We start from the raw sequence: 16,934 nt of genomic DNA, 5'->3' as shown, positions 1-16,934 counted from the left end.
ATGAATTATAATAAAATTTATATTCATGCAAGAAGGAACTTTTTTAATAACATTAAATCATTAAACAAAAAGTATAAATTGATCAGTTATATGAAAAATTTGTCTTCTTTAACAGATATGTTCATTACATCTATACTTTATATTCATTTTCTCGAATATAAACCACATATTTGAATATTTACACTAGGATATAAATAAACGTAAAGATACTTATAATAGGCGACTATAATCCAACTATGACTTCATTATTACACACGAATAACAATAATATATCTTCAACAATAAGCATAATATTATTATAGGATTAAATAATATTTCCAATTTAATTTAATAATGTAAATAATAGAAATGCTATTAAAGAAAGTTTTACAGCTAGACCAAATATCAAAGCTTTACTAATAGTAATGAATATTTTAAGCCTTTTTTCTCCCTAGATTCGCATATCTACTTTATTTATATATATGAATAAATAGCCAACATAATATTTTTCAAAGAAATTATCTATCCCTGCAAATGGTTTACATATAATTCATGTGAATTTATAAACTAAAATTTTGGACGCAACGTTGTATTATTTTTACTCATAGATTCTAATTTTCTAACAAATTCTAATACATTTATATCTTTCTCATTTCAGTATCATAATACCATTTACAAATAACGTAACTTTTAATACTACATTTTTTGTCTACTTCTCACCCTCTGAAAACAAAATATTCGTTTATGAAAATAATGTTCTACTGGAAAGTGTCACATTATCTAAAGATTTATCAAAGCCCATTACAATCAAAATTAAGTATAACAATCATTAACGAAATTATATACTTACTCATTAAGGTACTATTAATAATAATATAATATGAGGTAGATAATAATATTAGGCAAATTTTATAGGATGATATTATTACAACTCATTATATTAATTAGAAGGTTACAAATTATATAGAAGAAATATAGGAGTTTTCACTAAAATAAAAAATTTCACTTTCCTATTCACATAAAAATCATTCGTTCTTATAATATCCTTGAGCGTGTAAACAATTTAACATATTTTAACAAGTTACTAATAAAATGATATTGTCATTTGATTTATGAATATTTTTTTTTTGTTTTTAAAAAGGCATTAAAAATAAGTAAAATACAAATATAAAATTTAAAAAAGAAAATATAATTTTAAAAATGTTCTAATGAATATTTGCAATAATGTTATTTATTAGTAAAGTAACACTTTTTACAGTGAATGTTTGCACAGTAAATGTTATAAAAAAATGTTTGAAATATATATTTTTATATATATTTCCCCATAGAACTATTAAAAATTTTTGTTATTTATAACATTTAGAAATATAATAAAATTGATCTTTTGATGTTTAATGATTTAATTTTGTATTTAATATAAAAAATATATATATACATTGAATACACATATTAATATATATATTACAAATATAACTATTAATTTTTTTCTCATTAACTTAAAAAAAACATAGCTCTGTACACTTACTATAATTGTTAAATATTATTTATTAATTAAAAAAATTAAACTTATATGAAATTTAATACTAATTATAGAATGTGAAAAAAAAATAAATATAAGTTAAAATTTTTCTTTGTTTCAAAAAATACAAGCTACACGTTAAATATATTTCGAATATTTAGAACATTTATGCAATGTTATATTAAATTTTGTATTCTTGAAGTGAAAACACCTATAAAATTTGTATATTTTAAAAATGGAAATCCAAATGTTCAGTTACATAATTTTATATCTAATAAAAATATTCGTGGAAGTTTAAATTAATTATTCATATTCATCCAAATAAAAGTATCATATATAAAAAATTTACATTAATTCTCGTAATATTTAACTTGTTTCTAAGTAAATATATATATCAAAAATAATTAGTATTATTAAATGCATATATATATATATATATATATATATTATATAAAAACAGATACATTAAAAAAACATAATATAATAGATATTGGAAGAAATATATCCTAGTTTTTTTTAAATTTATGAATATATATTAATTTTCATATTTCATATCAAAATATTTAAGTATATATTAGTGATTTCATATATATTACATATTTCAATAATATTATTCCAGTACTTAGTATCATTAAGAATACAATAAATTTTTTTAAACCCTGAAATAAATACTCTTTTTCAGAAAATAATTATGCTTAATAATGGTGCTAACTATTTTTTTTGATGATAAATTATATTTTAGAGTATCTAGAAATGTTAGATTAATATTACATTATATATACTACCAAAAGTTAAAACGTTATACAGTAATTTTTTAAAATAGAGAATTAAGACTAATAATTGCAAATGTGAGGAGACAAGTAATATATTTAAATTACGTAAATGTATTTTATTATAAATGTTTTAATTAAGTTTCTATTTTTTCTATATCCACCTGTATAGCACACTATATACAATACTCATTTTTCAAAATATATATTCTGTATTCTTTGATGTATTTTGATGTAGGACTTAGCTTTTTGGTAATAAGTTTATTCTTATTTATATCCATTAATTTATGTTTTAATTATTATTATTTTGTTTGGAGTTATTTTTCATATCTTTTAATTTAATTAGTCTTGATATTTTCTGGAAATTTGTATTTTCTCTAATATTTTCTAAGTGATGTTTATATTTTTTTTTTCTTTCCTTTGCGTTATCTTCTTATTCATCATTTGATAACGTCTTTTTTTTCAAAATTATATTTTTTCTTAAAAATTTATTATGCATTGTACTAATAATATAATATATTTGTAATGCAAACAAGTATCTTTTTTTTTCCTGTGATTTATAGTTTTATTAAACAGGAACTAAAAATAAGGCTTAATAACATATTTTACTATTTTGAAAAGAGATTTACCACTTAAGAAGAAAATTGTGTTTACAAAAATGAAATAAAAGACAACAAAAAATATTAAAAAAAAATAATTTTATTAAAATTAAAAATATATATATTTGAAAATTCTTCTTTTCGATACTTTTTATTTTTTTTCTTGAAACAAACAATGATTTATAGAAATACAAGAACATAACTATATTTACTGCTACTCTATATAACTATTATATAACGCTATGATTATACTGTAGATAAAATAACTAATGTATCAAAATAATATAACAAAGCAAAATGTTTTGCTTATTTCTAATTTAAAATTTACATGAGTTGCTCAAATTTTTATATAGAATATATAATTTCTAAACTAAATTTAATTTTTTAAGAAACATGTGTTTTTTATTTTATACATTTTAAATATCATATGCCCAGAATTACTGTTTTCATTTTAGATGCTGACTTTTGAAATAGATAATATTTTAAACCAATTTGATATTTACATTTTTATTTTATTTTATTATGCTTTTTGTACTAATGAATAAAAAATACATATATATTCATAAAAATCTGTACTGCTAATTTTTTAAAACAGAATTTATTATTATATAATTAACAAGTCTATACAACTTATAAAATGAAGTAAAATACAAATAGAATAATTAAAAGATTTAACCTAAACCTTATTATCTTTTTTTCCTTTTATTTAGTTCTATTTTTTTATAAGTGTTTACTTGATAAATTTTTTCTTTAAAAATAAATAAACGTTTATTTGTTATTAATAATAACAAATATTTGGTTTTTATTCTCTTTATTGTTTTATATGTATGTGTATACAAAATTACGTACATAAAATAAAAGGGGAAAATGCCTTTTTCTTTTTTTTTTTTTTTTTCATTTACATGTTTGCAGCATCATATTAAAAATAACGAATAACGCACAATCAATTTTTTCATTCCTTTTTATATTTAACTCTTTCTGTCTCTATGTTTGCAAAAATGGTCTTTTAAATATAAAACTTGTGTAAATTATTAATATAATTTTTTATTATCTGTAATAAGCATAAATGTACATCGAAAAAAAAAATAATAACAAATAAATAAATAAAATATTTCATATAAATTCATGGTAGAATTTCGTTATTCTAAATATCTTTTTTTTTTTTTTTCTAATTTTCATCTTATAAAATAAAAAATCATTCTTTGAAATCTTCGTTGAAACATATTTAAAATATATAACATTTTTATAAATATTGTTTTGTAACGGCCTAGAAATTGATAAGAAAAACATAAAATTTTTAATAAATAGCAATAATCTTATTAAATGAAAAAAAAAAAAAAAAAAACGGAGAAATAATATATTATTCTTTTCTAGGCATTTTGAAATATATATTATAGCATGTTACAACATATGATATATGATAAATAAAAGTAAAATAGCAGCACATATACAAAAATGAAAAATATTACGATATTGCTTTTCACAATTATCTTATTATAAATGAATAGTAAAACGCTTACTCTGAATATATTATCTAATAAAATATATGATACACAAATTATAATAATAAATTTTATTTGATATATGAATCTATATTATTATCATTCTGCAGATACAAAATGATTTCATTAATAAATTTTATTAAACACTTTAGAAAATTATTAAATATTTTTTTCTTTTATCGTTAACTTATGATAATAATCAATTTATAGTATGATAATATCTAATTTTTTGTATATATTTATATATACAATACAAAATTATATATTATACATAGTCAAATGTAAAATGAACTTAAAATGTTAATAATTATATGTAATGGAAGGGAGAAAATTAAGGGATTATTTTATATTTATTCAATGTAATTTATTCATAGAACAATAAGTTTATAATTAAAACTAATTTTTTAAAAAGTTATATTTTTAATTTAACAAAAAAATACTTATTCTCAGATATAATATTTACATTTTAGTTAAATTCCTCCTTTATTTACTAAAATTTTAATTTCAGCAATAATCATGAAGTTTTGTTTCTTGACGAACATATATATTATTATAAAATACAGTAAAAATTAATCCAAATAATTTGAATGATGTTATTTTAACATTAGAAACAGATGATAATCAATAAGAGCGAAAAAACTATACTTTCGAAAGAAATAGTATCTATATATTTTTAATATATTAAAAAATCAAAGTAGATTCCTAAATAGATATTCCAATATAATGTACAATTTATATAAATATGTATTAAAATTAACATAATTTTCTGTAAAATATATATACACAACTACATAATCCCCATATGAATAATAAATAATTGGAAAAATATTTTTCTGTATAAATTTGTTTTAATTACAATAAAGTAATATATTTTTTCAAATTATTATATTAATAATTAAAGACTTTTATTTTATATTATACAGAATGTACTTTATTCTTATAATATTAAGTATAAAATTAATTAAGACTTTTTTCTAAGGAATTTCTTTTTAAATTTTATGCATGACAAAAGGAATATACTATATATAAATGTACTATGGAGCATTTCTTTTATTTGTATATGTATTAACATGATATCGATATAATTTATTTTATTTAATTCTTATATTCTTTTATACAATGGCATCTGAAGTCATAGCAGAAAACGTAAAACTTATATTTATATTATTATATATAATATTGTATTCAAGATTTCTTTTTTATAGAAATAGATAAATATATATTTTATCTAAGAGGGATTTTGCTCATTTAAATGTTATTATTTATTTTTTTTATTTTTAGGATAATTGCGTGGAATTATTTCTTAGATACAAAAAAGACTTTGATAAGACCATTCAAGATTTTTATGATAAAACTACTGAACTAAATTCTGGAAAAACATGTGCTAAAATGTTTAGGAGTGTTTCTAACTTTACAGAAGCTTGTCAAGAAATTGGCGTGTATTTAATGAAAATAAAGCAGGATTATTTTCCTGAAAGAATAAGACGTTGCAAATACTTGAATTACTGGATAAATAATAAAGAAAAATATAATAAGCAATCTAGTTGGTTTGATGAATATAATAAATTTTCTTCCGAACTTGGTAATATATGTGAGCAAAAATTCGAAGAAATTAAACGTGATATTTTAAATAATCTTAATAAACTATATAGTTATTATGATGCTTTTCACAAATATGATGGCACAAATGGCATATCTAATGGCGGTTACTGTAATCAAATTCAAGACTGTTACAACTTTTATATTGATCATTATGACAAATGTCAAAAAAATAAGGAAGATGCCTTTTGTGAGGAGTTATCCAATTTCAAGAAAGCATATGATAATAAAATGCGCAATGTAGCACCTTGTTCTGGTTTACCACATATTTTACCACCTACACAAGTAGATTATATATTTGTTGCCAGTTTAACAACATCTGTAGCATTACTAACATTATTCACTTTATTTTTTTTATATAAGGTTAATAAAAACTATACATAAGAGTAAGGATATAATACTTCGATGATTATATTTATTTTCAAGAATTACTAGAATAAAATAATTATATTTTTAAGTATACGTATTTTTTTTTTTCATATAGTTTACTCCACTGAAATCTTGGTTACATAGTCGTTTAAAAAGAAAAACAATAATTGAACTTGAAGAAGAAACAACAAAATTCATACAAAACATACAAGAAGAAGTTAATAGAATTCATGGAAAAAGTTTTCATAATATAAGTTATCAGCCTAAAGGAGATATATAATACAATAATTGCAGTTTATATTAATTGCATTAAAAAATCTAATACACAGAGAAATGAATTTTGAATACGTGTGAAAATTTATTAATAAATAAAATTAATTAAAATATAAAGAAATAAATAAAAGTTCATAAAAATTACAATAATATTAATATAAAAGTTTTTCAAAGAAAAGATTAACAAATAATCGGAACAAATTTAAGAAATAGTAGCGCTAAAATACATTTATACGTAAGTTTTTATCCAGTATACAAAACAAATAATTTTAAAAATTAAATATATCACAAAAGATTATTCAATAAGTATTAAATTTCTTATACAGTAATACTAAATAATATTTATTATGTAAATATTGAAAAAGAATAATAAAGGAAAACAAAAAGAACCATTAAAAACTATACCAATACTATTACTATACAAGTTAAAAAACAAAAAAAAAAATTTGAAATAAAAGGATTACCCAAAAAATAAAAAATTTATACATTTTCTTTATAAGAATTTGCATATAATATTTTTGCAATTATTTTTTCTTTTAAAATTATGTAGAATTGAAAATTAAACCTAATACAGAGCATTTCATCATTGTTCTTGCATGTTGCAGCTATTATATGTGGAATTTTAAAAAGGATATACATGCATGATGATAAGAGAAAAATATAATATTGTTGATGTATTTTAAATATAAATATTTTTATTTATTAGTTAATAATTCATATATATACCTTTTTTAAGCACAATACTTAATTTTTTGTTTTGTTATTTAATACCCTTTTATATGTATAATATTTAAGAGGGGTAAACAAATGGACATAGGATAAATAAAAAACATATATATAATTACATTATAATTATAATTTTTTATTAAAATGAATTATAGTAAAAATAAATAGCGTTTTTTTGTTTATATTTTATTTCTATTTATTTTATACTAAAGCAAATATTCTATAAATATTCCCATAAAGGATGTAGTAATATAATAACACATATAGAATCAGAAAAATTAAAAGATAATTATCCTTTTCTTGAGTATTCAAAGATAATTACACTTATATAGCCTTCTCGAAACTAATTATATATATAACTGTACATTTGATCTGTTAGTTATGGAAGCTCCCATTTTTAATCATATAAAAATTTTAAGTGCCGCTTTATTTTGTTAATTAGAAATTTCAGAATATTGATATATTTAATTATTGCATGTAAATATATGAGTCCTTAGATTTTACTATATATACACATTTTAGACATTAATTTAGATATAACTTTTTTCGGATTTACTTAATATGACATTCAAAATAGTAAAATAAAAGAATACATAATACTGAAAAATTACAACATAAAAAAAACATTGAATTCTTCATATAAAAATAACAAATTTAAAAGTTTTTATGATAAGGAAGCGTTTAGTATTATTTTTAATGAAGATTTCATTATAGTTATCATACGTTTATTATATACAGAAGTGCTCAGTATTTAGTTCACCAACTATTAAATATAAGGACACAATTTTGTCATATTTTAATAATTTTTTTTTATTTTACTTTAATTAATTATTATACTATATATACATATATATATATGTGTGTGCACAGAGAACTTAATAATAAGGTATATAACAAAAATAAATTATAAAAATAATGAAGTATCGCTTCCCTGCTAATTTTCTTATGTCATACCAAATTAAAATATTTTTAACTAAATTAATATATAAAAATTATTTAATTAGATCCCTTATAAATTCAGCAAATTTTAATAATTTATTTTATATAATAAGAAAAAAAACTTTATATACAAAAAATTTGCATTCATTTATATGTAAAAATAGACGAATCAAAAAAAATTTGTTTACCAGCTTAAAAAAATATTTTTAAAATTCATTTTTTATTTATTTTTACTTTTTCTTATTCATATATAATAATAATATAAATCTTTACATTTCTAAAATCACTAAATTATATATTTTTCTTTTTAAAATATGTTAATTATGTACTTAATAATATATATAAGCTTAAAGAATAAAGTAAAATAGTAATAGGGATAATATTAAAGCATTATCCATACTCCATAAACGCAAAATCTTATTTAAAAAAGTTATTATTTTATTATACATTATAATTTCTTATGTATATCATGAAAAAAAAAAGGTTTCTTAAAAAGTATTACATAATAATTATATTTCATAATATATTTCTTATAAAAATTATTTTATATAATAAAAATTATATTTATTTCCTTTAGTAAAATATATGTAATATAATATATTTACTTTGCTTGATTAAATTCAAAAAATGATATTTTTATTTTTAAAAAAAAGCTAAGCATATACTTTTCTTATTACATATACAAGTAGTCATTTTAGAATTGTATAAGATAAAAAAGACAACACAATTATTTTCATTTAAAATATGAATTCTAAATAGTACCAATAAATATATTTTAGTTTTAATATTATATATTAATTTTGATTTAATATATACATATTTAATGACAATATATTTTAACACACCAAAAAATAAATAAAGCAATAATATATAAATATAATGCAACCATAATTTATAATACAAATTCAAAATAATTAAAACATTCAAATATACAAAAAATCGAAAAACTTAATTTATTAATGTTCGTATAAAAATAAAACCTTATACTCATGTTTATTTACAAAATTGTATCAATAATAAGTATGACTATAAAGTATATAACAATAAACATATTACATATAATAATTCTTATTAATCATTAATTTATATGAAAATAAAAATACCTTATTGTTCATGTTACTCTCTCATCAACTTAATTTTCTTGTATTTTTCATTATTTCTTAAGATCTTAGGAAGAGCTATTATAATTATGACAGATAATATAAAGATAATTAGTGAGAACATTATTAGATAAGAATATTTTTCTGGACAAAGAGTGTCTACAATAGATTTCACAGTATCAAGCAATTCTTGTGAACTAAAAGGAATATTTATTTTTCCTTCCATATACCCTAATCCACGTAATATTGGCAATCCTATTCCGATCAACATAAAAAGAAAAAATATAAAAGCTGCCAATCCGTAACTGCTAAATTTTATTTTTTTTAATAATATATCACAAATTCTCCTCTTCTTATCAAGAAAATCATCATAATTTTTTTTTTTTAATCCATTTTTTTTCAAAATGGAAGTGTTTTCCATCAAAAATTGCATTATTATAATCTATTATTTCTGTATAGTAGTGCGATTTATTTAATAAACTTTTTTTTAATTGTTTATTTTTTCTTTTCGTTACTTTTTCATCATGAGATAAGTCTTTCTGTTTGTCAATTTCAATATTTGGGAATCTTTCTTTTAAAAGTATATTATCTGAATCTTTGTTATGTTTATATTTTTCTAATAATATATAACGTTTTATATCTATTTTTCTATCATACTTACAGTTTCCGTCCAAAGATTTGCCAGATATACACTAAAAATTCAAAGTAAATAATTAGATTTAATTAGAATAAATAAACTAATGGTAAAATATTGTAATGATTAATACAAAACAAAAAAATTATAAATAATAAATATTATACATATATTATATTGTTTTACCACATAATTACTAAAATTGCTTATCCATGATAAAATGATAAACTCAGCAATTTTAATAAATATTATTATATTAATTTTGTGTCCCATTATGTATATCTTTAATACTATATTATATTAAGGAAAATATTAACAAAAATATAATATACTTCCAATAACAAACAGTTCTATATTTATAAAAAATTTTTTTTTTATAATTCTCTCATAAAAACATAATAAAATATATATAATTAGAATTAATTATACTACATATAAATAGTAACATAACTTTAGAAATATATTGTATAACTAATAATGTTATATTAATATAAAAATAAGTTTCTTAAAAATAAATTAACTATAATTTGTTCGTATATAATTAAATATATATTTAACTTAACGTAGTGTATTAATTAGATAATACTTTTATTAATTATTTTCGGAATAAAATAAGAAATAAGTAAGGGTTGTTATATTAAATGTAAATATTGTGTTTATCTACTACATAGAATGTGGAGTACATATATAATATATCCTTCAATATATTAACGTAATAATTAATAATTTTAAGCTTGTTATCATAATAATAATTCAAAATTTGTAAACATTATATTTAGGAAAATCTAGATATATTTTATAGAACATTAATTATTATAACACTATAAAAATTATAATAACAAAATAAAAAAAAAAACGTTGTATATTATTACATTTATAATAGGAGCATTAGTTTCTCCTTAATGACAATATTTTATGGTGTATAATTCTTTTAAAATGATGAATTTAATCTATACTACCTAATCTATAAAGATATAGACACTATAAAGCAAACAATAATTCATTCTTTATATTTGTGCTATTATTTTTAAAAATTACAATTTTTAATTTTGATTTATTCCATCATTTCTCCATGAAAAATCTCTATGTTCGAGTACATTATACTTTAATTTTTTATTTATTATATATATATTTAGAAGAAATACTAATATGGTAGAAAAAGGATAAAGAACAAGTGTTGTTAAAGATAAAATGTTTATAGAAATATTGCATGCAATTATATTAATTAATGAATATTCCAAATGAAATGAATTTACAATTAAGTATAATATGTATAATGAATAATTTGCACACAAAAAATAGTAAAAGACAAAATAATTTACTAAAATGTATATTTTAGTAATTTTTCTATTAATTTCAGAAAATATATATTATTTTTTATATATTCCTTTAAAAATATGTTATGTCAGGAACAAGTATTAAACGTGAACTAAAATAAATAAACATAAACATAAAAACAATAATCATTTATTAAAAAAATTATAAACAAAAAATATATTATACGCATATTTTTTTGTTCTATATGTGTAACTTAAACAGCGATAATTATGAAAAAGATATACTCACAAAATATTATTGTAATAATCTGAAATATATGGTTATATTGTAGTTATATTTAAAATAAATTATTTATACAAGGTAATAATAAACAGCATTAGAAAATGTTAAAATATTACAAAAATTAATATCATTATATTTTTATAGTTTTACATTATTTATACTTTTACCTCAACATATATTTAACCTCCTTATCTATCTTTTTATATTGCAATGATTTGAGTATTTAACATTTTACATCATATAAAATATTGCCATAAAAAATATAATCCATTACTTTTTTAAAATGTTTAAAAACAAAAATATTTGTATTATGATATTATTTAAGAAAAATAAATTCTTTATCTAACATATTCCTCTTAAACATTTAAATATAAATACAGGTTTTTTTTTCTTTCAATATTTATGATTTCTAAACAATATTTTAGTCTATTTTTTTAAAAATAAATCATATTTTTTTAAATTATTTATGATTTTACTCAATTAAGCAGTAATATACAAATAAATTAAGTTCTTTATAAAAAATATATTTTTTCCTTAATATATATTTACACTATATATGAATTATGCTACTATATATATGTAGTAGAATAAATATCTTATTATATCATCATTCGCCTCTAGATCCAATATTCTTTCTTATATTTCTGTCTTATAAATTTATTTTGTATACTAATATATTTTATTTTTAGATGGTAATGTGTTCAACACTATATTCAATTAGACTAATTCATTTTTTTCCTTCAGTATTATTGTCTAAAATGTAGTAAAAATATTTTTACTTTTACAAAGGAAATATTAATAGATTTTTTCCTTTTTTTTTTTTAAAACTAAGTAATTTATTGATATTTCTAATATAAAATTAATATACTTATTTAATAAAATCTTTTACAATAATATATTGAAATTTTTTTAATAAAACTAAAATAAAACATATCTAATTAAAAAAAAAACAATATAATATGCATATGAATTATCAATAAAAAAATAATGCTTCTTTTATTATCGTTTTATCTAAAAATTTACATTACAAATATAAATGTATTAGTATTTGTCAATATAATTTAAATATATTTTTTTTATACACCTTTAAAATAATAATAACTCTTCAATTGATATATTTTTATACATAAAAAAGGAGGAAATAAATATATAATATTACATACAAATTATTAGATGAATGCAGAAAACATATATATTTATCCATGACACCTAACTATAATTCACTTTTTTAGTGACATATGGATATATTTAAAATTTTACTATTATGAAAGGCAAAAAAAATGAAAATAATTCATATTATTTGTTAATATATAAGTACATTTAATTCACTAATATAATCATTTTATATCGTAGAAAATAAAAAATAATAACTTGAAATATTTAATAAAAATAATGATTTAATATATATCTATATTTTCTCTTTAAACCATTAAAAAAAATATAAATGTTTGTTAAGAGGACGTTTAAATAAATAAGTTCTATAACACATTATTAATAAACTTATTTATATAATAAATATTAAATATTTCCTCATATAATATATATGTATCAATACAACAATATACCTTCACATTTAATTGTTAAACGAAAAATGTAATATATCTTTTTTTAATATAAATCTAATTAAACATTTATCTAAATATACCAACAAATAATCATTTTATATTAGAAAGAGATCAAATATAAAGAAATCTTATTATAGTTAAAATATAAATTAACACAAAATATTGATAAAATTGTATAAATTGTCTTTTTATATAGTAATAATAACGTACAAAAACATATACTTATACGAATTTACTAGAATACTTTAATATACCCAAAGCCATTATTTACATTAAAGCTCAAACAATAATTAAAACTACAGATAGAAATATATTAAAACATTCTAATTCACAAAAAAACTAAGATAGTATTTTTTTAACTTGTCCATCAAAAATTCCCTTATCTGTATGTTCATATATAAGAATTAAGCAATTATTGATATGTTTATTATATATATTTATATATATTGTAATTATTAGTTCACATTAATTATTTTATTACAGAAATAAGTATGTAACTCATTATTAATTTTATCTTTGTCTGAATTTTATTCTTTCATATTTTTTAACTTTTTTATGATAATAAACAGCCCTTGATATAAGTGTTATACCTAATATTAAAAACGGTAAGCCATATATTAGGATTCTAAATAATCTTATTAATACATGCAATTCACTGATAGTTTCAGACGTATTTCCAATGGTTGTCCAAAATCCTTTTACATCTTTCAGCGACTTATATACTGTCTTCAACCACCCAGTTTTTCCCCATTCTTTCAAAGTGTTCGAAAAACCTATTGCACCCCACAACCCTTTTCCATCTACCAAACCCCACGATAAATCTACTATGGGTAGTACTGATAACAAAAAGAACATTAATAAAGGTAAAACAAATGGTAGTACGCATTTTTTACGTATGATTTTTCTGTAAAACCTATTACTAATTATCTTGTTGTTTTTAAGAAAATCCATAAAATCCATTTCTTTGAATATTTTTTTTTCAAAGTAGGAATAATTTTTTGTTTCAAACATACACTTGTTTTTTTTCATATATGATTTACAGTTTCCTTTAAATTCTGATGGACTTACATTTGCATGTTTTCTTTTTCCAGTGTACCCTTCCATATTATTAGATATATCTTCTTTTTTTTCATTCCATTATTTGTCATTTCTTCTTTTAAACTTACGCTACTTGAATATTTATCCTGTTTATATTTTGACAGTATACGATATGCTTTTCCATGTATTTTTGTACTATAATTGTAACTTTCATACAAATATTTATTAAATGTACTCTAAAAAATCAAAAAAAGAAATGAATATCAAAAAAATAAATAATATCGCACTAAAAAAAGTAATTACAAAAATAAAACAAAAAAAACAAGAATAACACAAATATATTTAAATAATAATATCGTACCATATAGATGTAAATATAACATATCAAACTTAAAAGGGTAAACTTAGGAATTTTAATAAATATCAGTGACTTTATTTTTTTATCCATTATATAGAACTTTAATATAGAAATGCAAGAAGTAAGGATATAATTAACAAAATATGGTACTATTTTAAAAATTAAATATACAATTACTTTTTAGTTAATCTGTTTTTCATATTTTTTAGTAAAAACATAATGAAAACTACGTAACTATAATTTTTTTTACAACTGAGATAATCAAATGTAAATTTAAATGTATATTATAAATTTTTTATCTTAACTATATGTACATAAAAATAAAATTAATTAAAATGAAGTGATTTAAATTAATTAATAAACATAAAAAATTTGTAAATTATTAATTTAATACAGTATTTTAAGTAAATATTTATTAATTATTTTCAAAACAAAATAAAAAACAATATATTTTAATTCTTAATATATTGAAATATTAAATATATAGAGAACGTAGAGAATATAAATAATGCTTTTCTATATATTTTAAGACAAATATTACTGTTTTTATCGATACGTTTCTATTGATATTTTTAACATAAGTATTATATTCTTGGAAAACTTGTTATGCCTATTAAATTATTAATTATTATAACAATATAATAATAGTAGTATCAAATGAAGAAAACTATAATCTATACGACCTTTTATATCATATTTTTAATAGCTGATATATTAGTTAATACATAAATATATGCATTTCTTTTATGGACAATAATATATTTTAAAAATAAAATATACAACATAGGAACTAATCCACAAAAAATACTTACTTTAAACGCAAATAAGAACTTATATTTTATCGCTACTATATAATTTTTAAATGGAATAATTTTTAATTATATATTATTTATATTAACATTTCTAAATGCAAATTTTGTAAATTTAAGGATATTATTCAATTTTTTATTTTTTAATATATATATATATTTTAGCAGTAATATAAAAAAAAAAAAAAAACTATGAAGTAATTCCCATATAAAATATACTAAATCCTAATAACTTTAGTTCACTAATATATTTGCATAATAATATTTGGAATAAAAAGAAATTTTTATTTTTGTTACTAATTTATTTTGTAATAAATATTAAATTAATTCGTATATCATGTTATTAAATACACTGTTATGCAAGTATAATCAAAATATAATAAATGTATTTTTTCTTTGATTGGTAAAACTTCATAATAAGCAAATTAATTGTCTACCATGTATGTAACCATTTTACAAATTAAAATTGAATTATCAATTTTTCAATATAGAGTACTAATAACTTGAACCTGAACTAACAAGAGTTAAATACAAGCTTATGTCATATAAAGAAAAGAATGTGACTTCATAAATATCATAACTTTTAATATTTATTAAGATAAAAATATATAATTAAAAAACATTAAAACTTGTATTAACAAGATTGTTAATTTTGCTAAGTATATATATTAAAAATATTGATATTAAGGTATCAATGGCCAATTATATGTTTTTAAAAAGGCTGAAATATTTAAGGTGTTTCATGTTCTAATTTATATATATTCAAAAATACTTAGCATATGATTAATAAAACTAATAATTATATAAGTGGGACTTTCAATATGAACTTATAGTAGAGCAATTTCAACAAAATTAGAGATTAATAATGTTAAAATTCCATAAATAAATTTCTTACAAAACAATATAATATATCTTTATTTATAATATAGAGATTTATATTTAAATTGTAATATATATGAGGTTATAGTATTGTCAAAACCTCTATAACAATTTTATGATGTAATTATATATGTAATGTTCATACTATTAAAAACTTATATTATTTAAAAGTTAATTAAATTTTTTCATCTTTTATTTTTGTTATATAATTATAATCAATTTAAAATGTAAAAATATTTAATGTTTCTACATATATTTATATATAGAATATAAAAATATATATTATACAAAGTTAAATGTTATAAAGGTAAAAGTAAAACGTTAACTTCCATATACATTATGATAGAGAGAATTCACAGATTACTTTTTAATTGTATGATATAGTCTATTTATCGAGTATTACATTTATAATTAAAACAAGTTTTTACAGGACGTATATTCTTAATTTAAGTAATAAATTCTTATTGTCACATACATTACTTACATTTTATTTAAAATTACTTTTCGTTTAATTAATTTTTAATTTTAGTAAAATTCGTGAAGTTCAGATTCTTAACCAGTGTATATATTGTTAAAACTTATTATAAATATTAAATGAAATAATATGAGAGTTATAATCTTAACAATAAAAACAATTATAATAAAATAAAAGAGAAACATCTATGCTTTATACATAGTAAACATTTATCTATTTATATTATTTTAAAATGTCCAAA

The 16,934-nt window shown here is 18.2% G+C and overlaps 1 protein-coding gene and 3 pseudogenes across 1 annotated transcript, besides 3 other annotated features; 1 reads left to right on the top strand and 3 right to left on the bottom strand.

The window, feature by feature from the left end:
- Positions 1–322: 322 nt before the first annotated feature.
- Positions 323–778, bottom strand: PmUG01_13062600 (annotated as a pseudogene).
- Positions 323–778: a sequence feature (Plasmodium exported protein, unknown function, pseudogene).
- Positions 779–5,488: 4,710 nt separating this feature from the next.
- Positions 5,489–6,617, top strand: PmUG01_13062500 (PIR protein; the record flags this gene model as incomplete). Its single annotated transcript, XM_029007610.1, has 3 exons — positions 5,489–5,515; positions 5,651–6,331; positions 6,453–6,617. The coding sequence occupies 3 exons, from the start codon at positions 5,489–5,491 to the stop codon at positions 6,615–6,617; spliced, it is 873 nt and encodes a 290-aa protein (XP_028863982.1).
- Positions 6,618–9,391: 2,774 nt separating this feature from the next.
- PmUG01_13062400 lies at positions 9,392–10,282 on the bottom strand (annotated as a pseudogene).
- Positions 9,392–10,282: a sequence feature (fam-m protein, pseudogene).
- Positions 10,283–13,644: 3,362 nt separating this feature from the next.
- Positions 13,645–14,620, bottom strand: PmUG01_13062300 (annotated as a pseudogene).
- Positions 13,645–14,620: a sequence feature (fam-l protein, pseudogene).
- Positions 14,621–16,934: the final 2,314 nt, after the last annotated feature.

This window comes from Plasmodium malariae (genome assembly GCF_900090045.1).
Source record: "Plasmodium malariae genome assembly, chromosome: 13".
NCBI lineage: Eukaryota > Apicomplexa > Aconoidasida > Haemosporida > Plasmodiidae > Plasmodium > Plasmodium malariae.
This window is presented reverse-complemented; position numbering and strand designations above follow the sequence as displayed.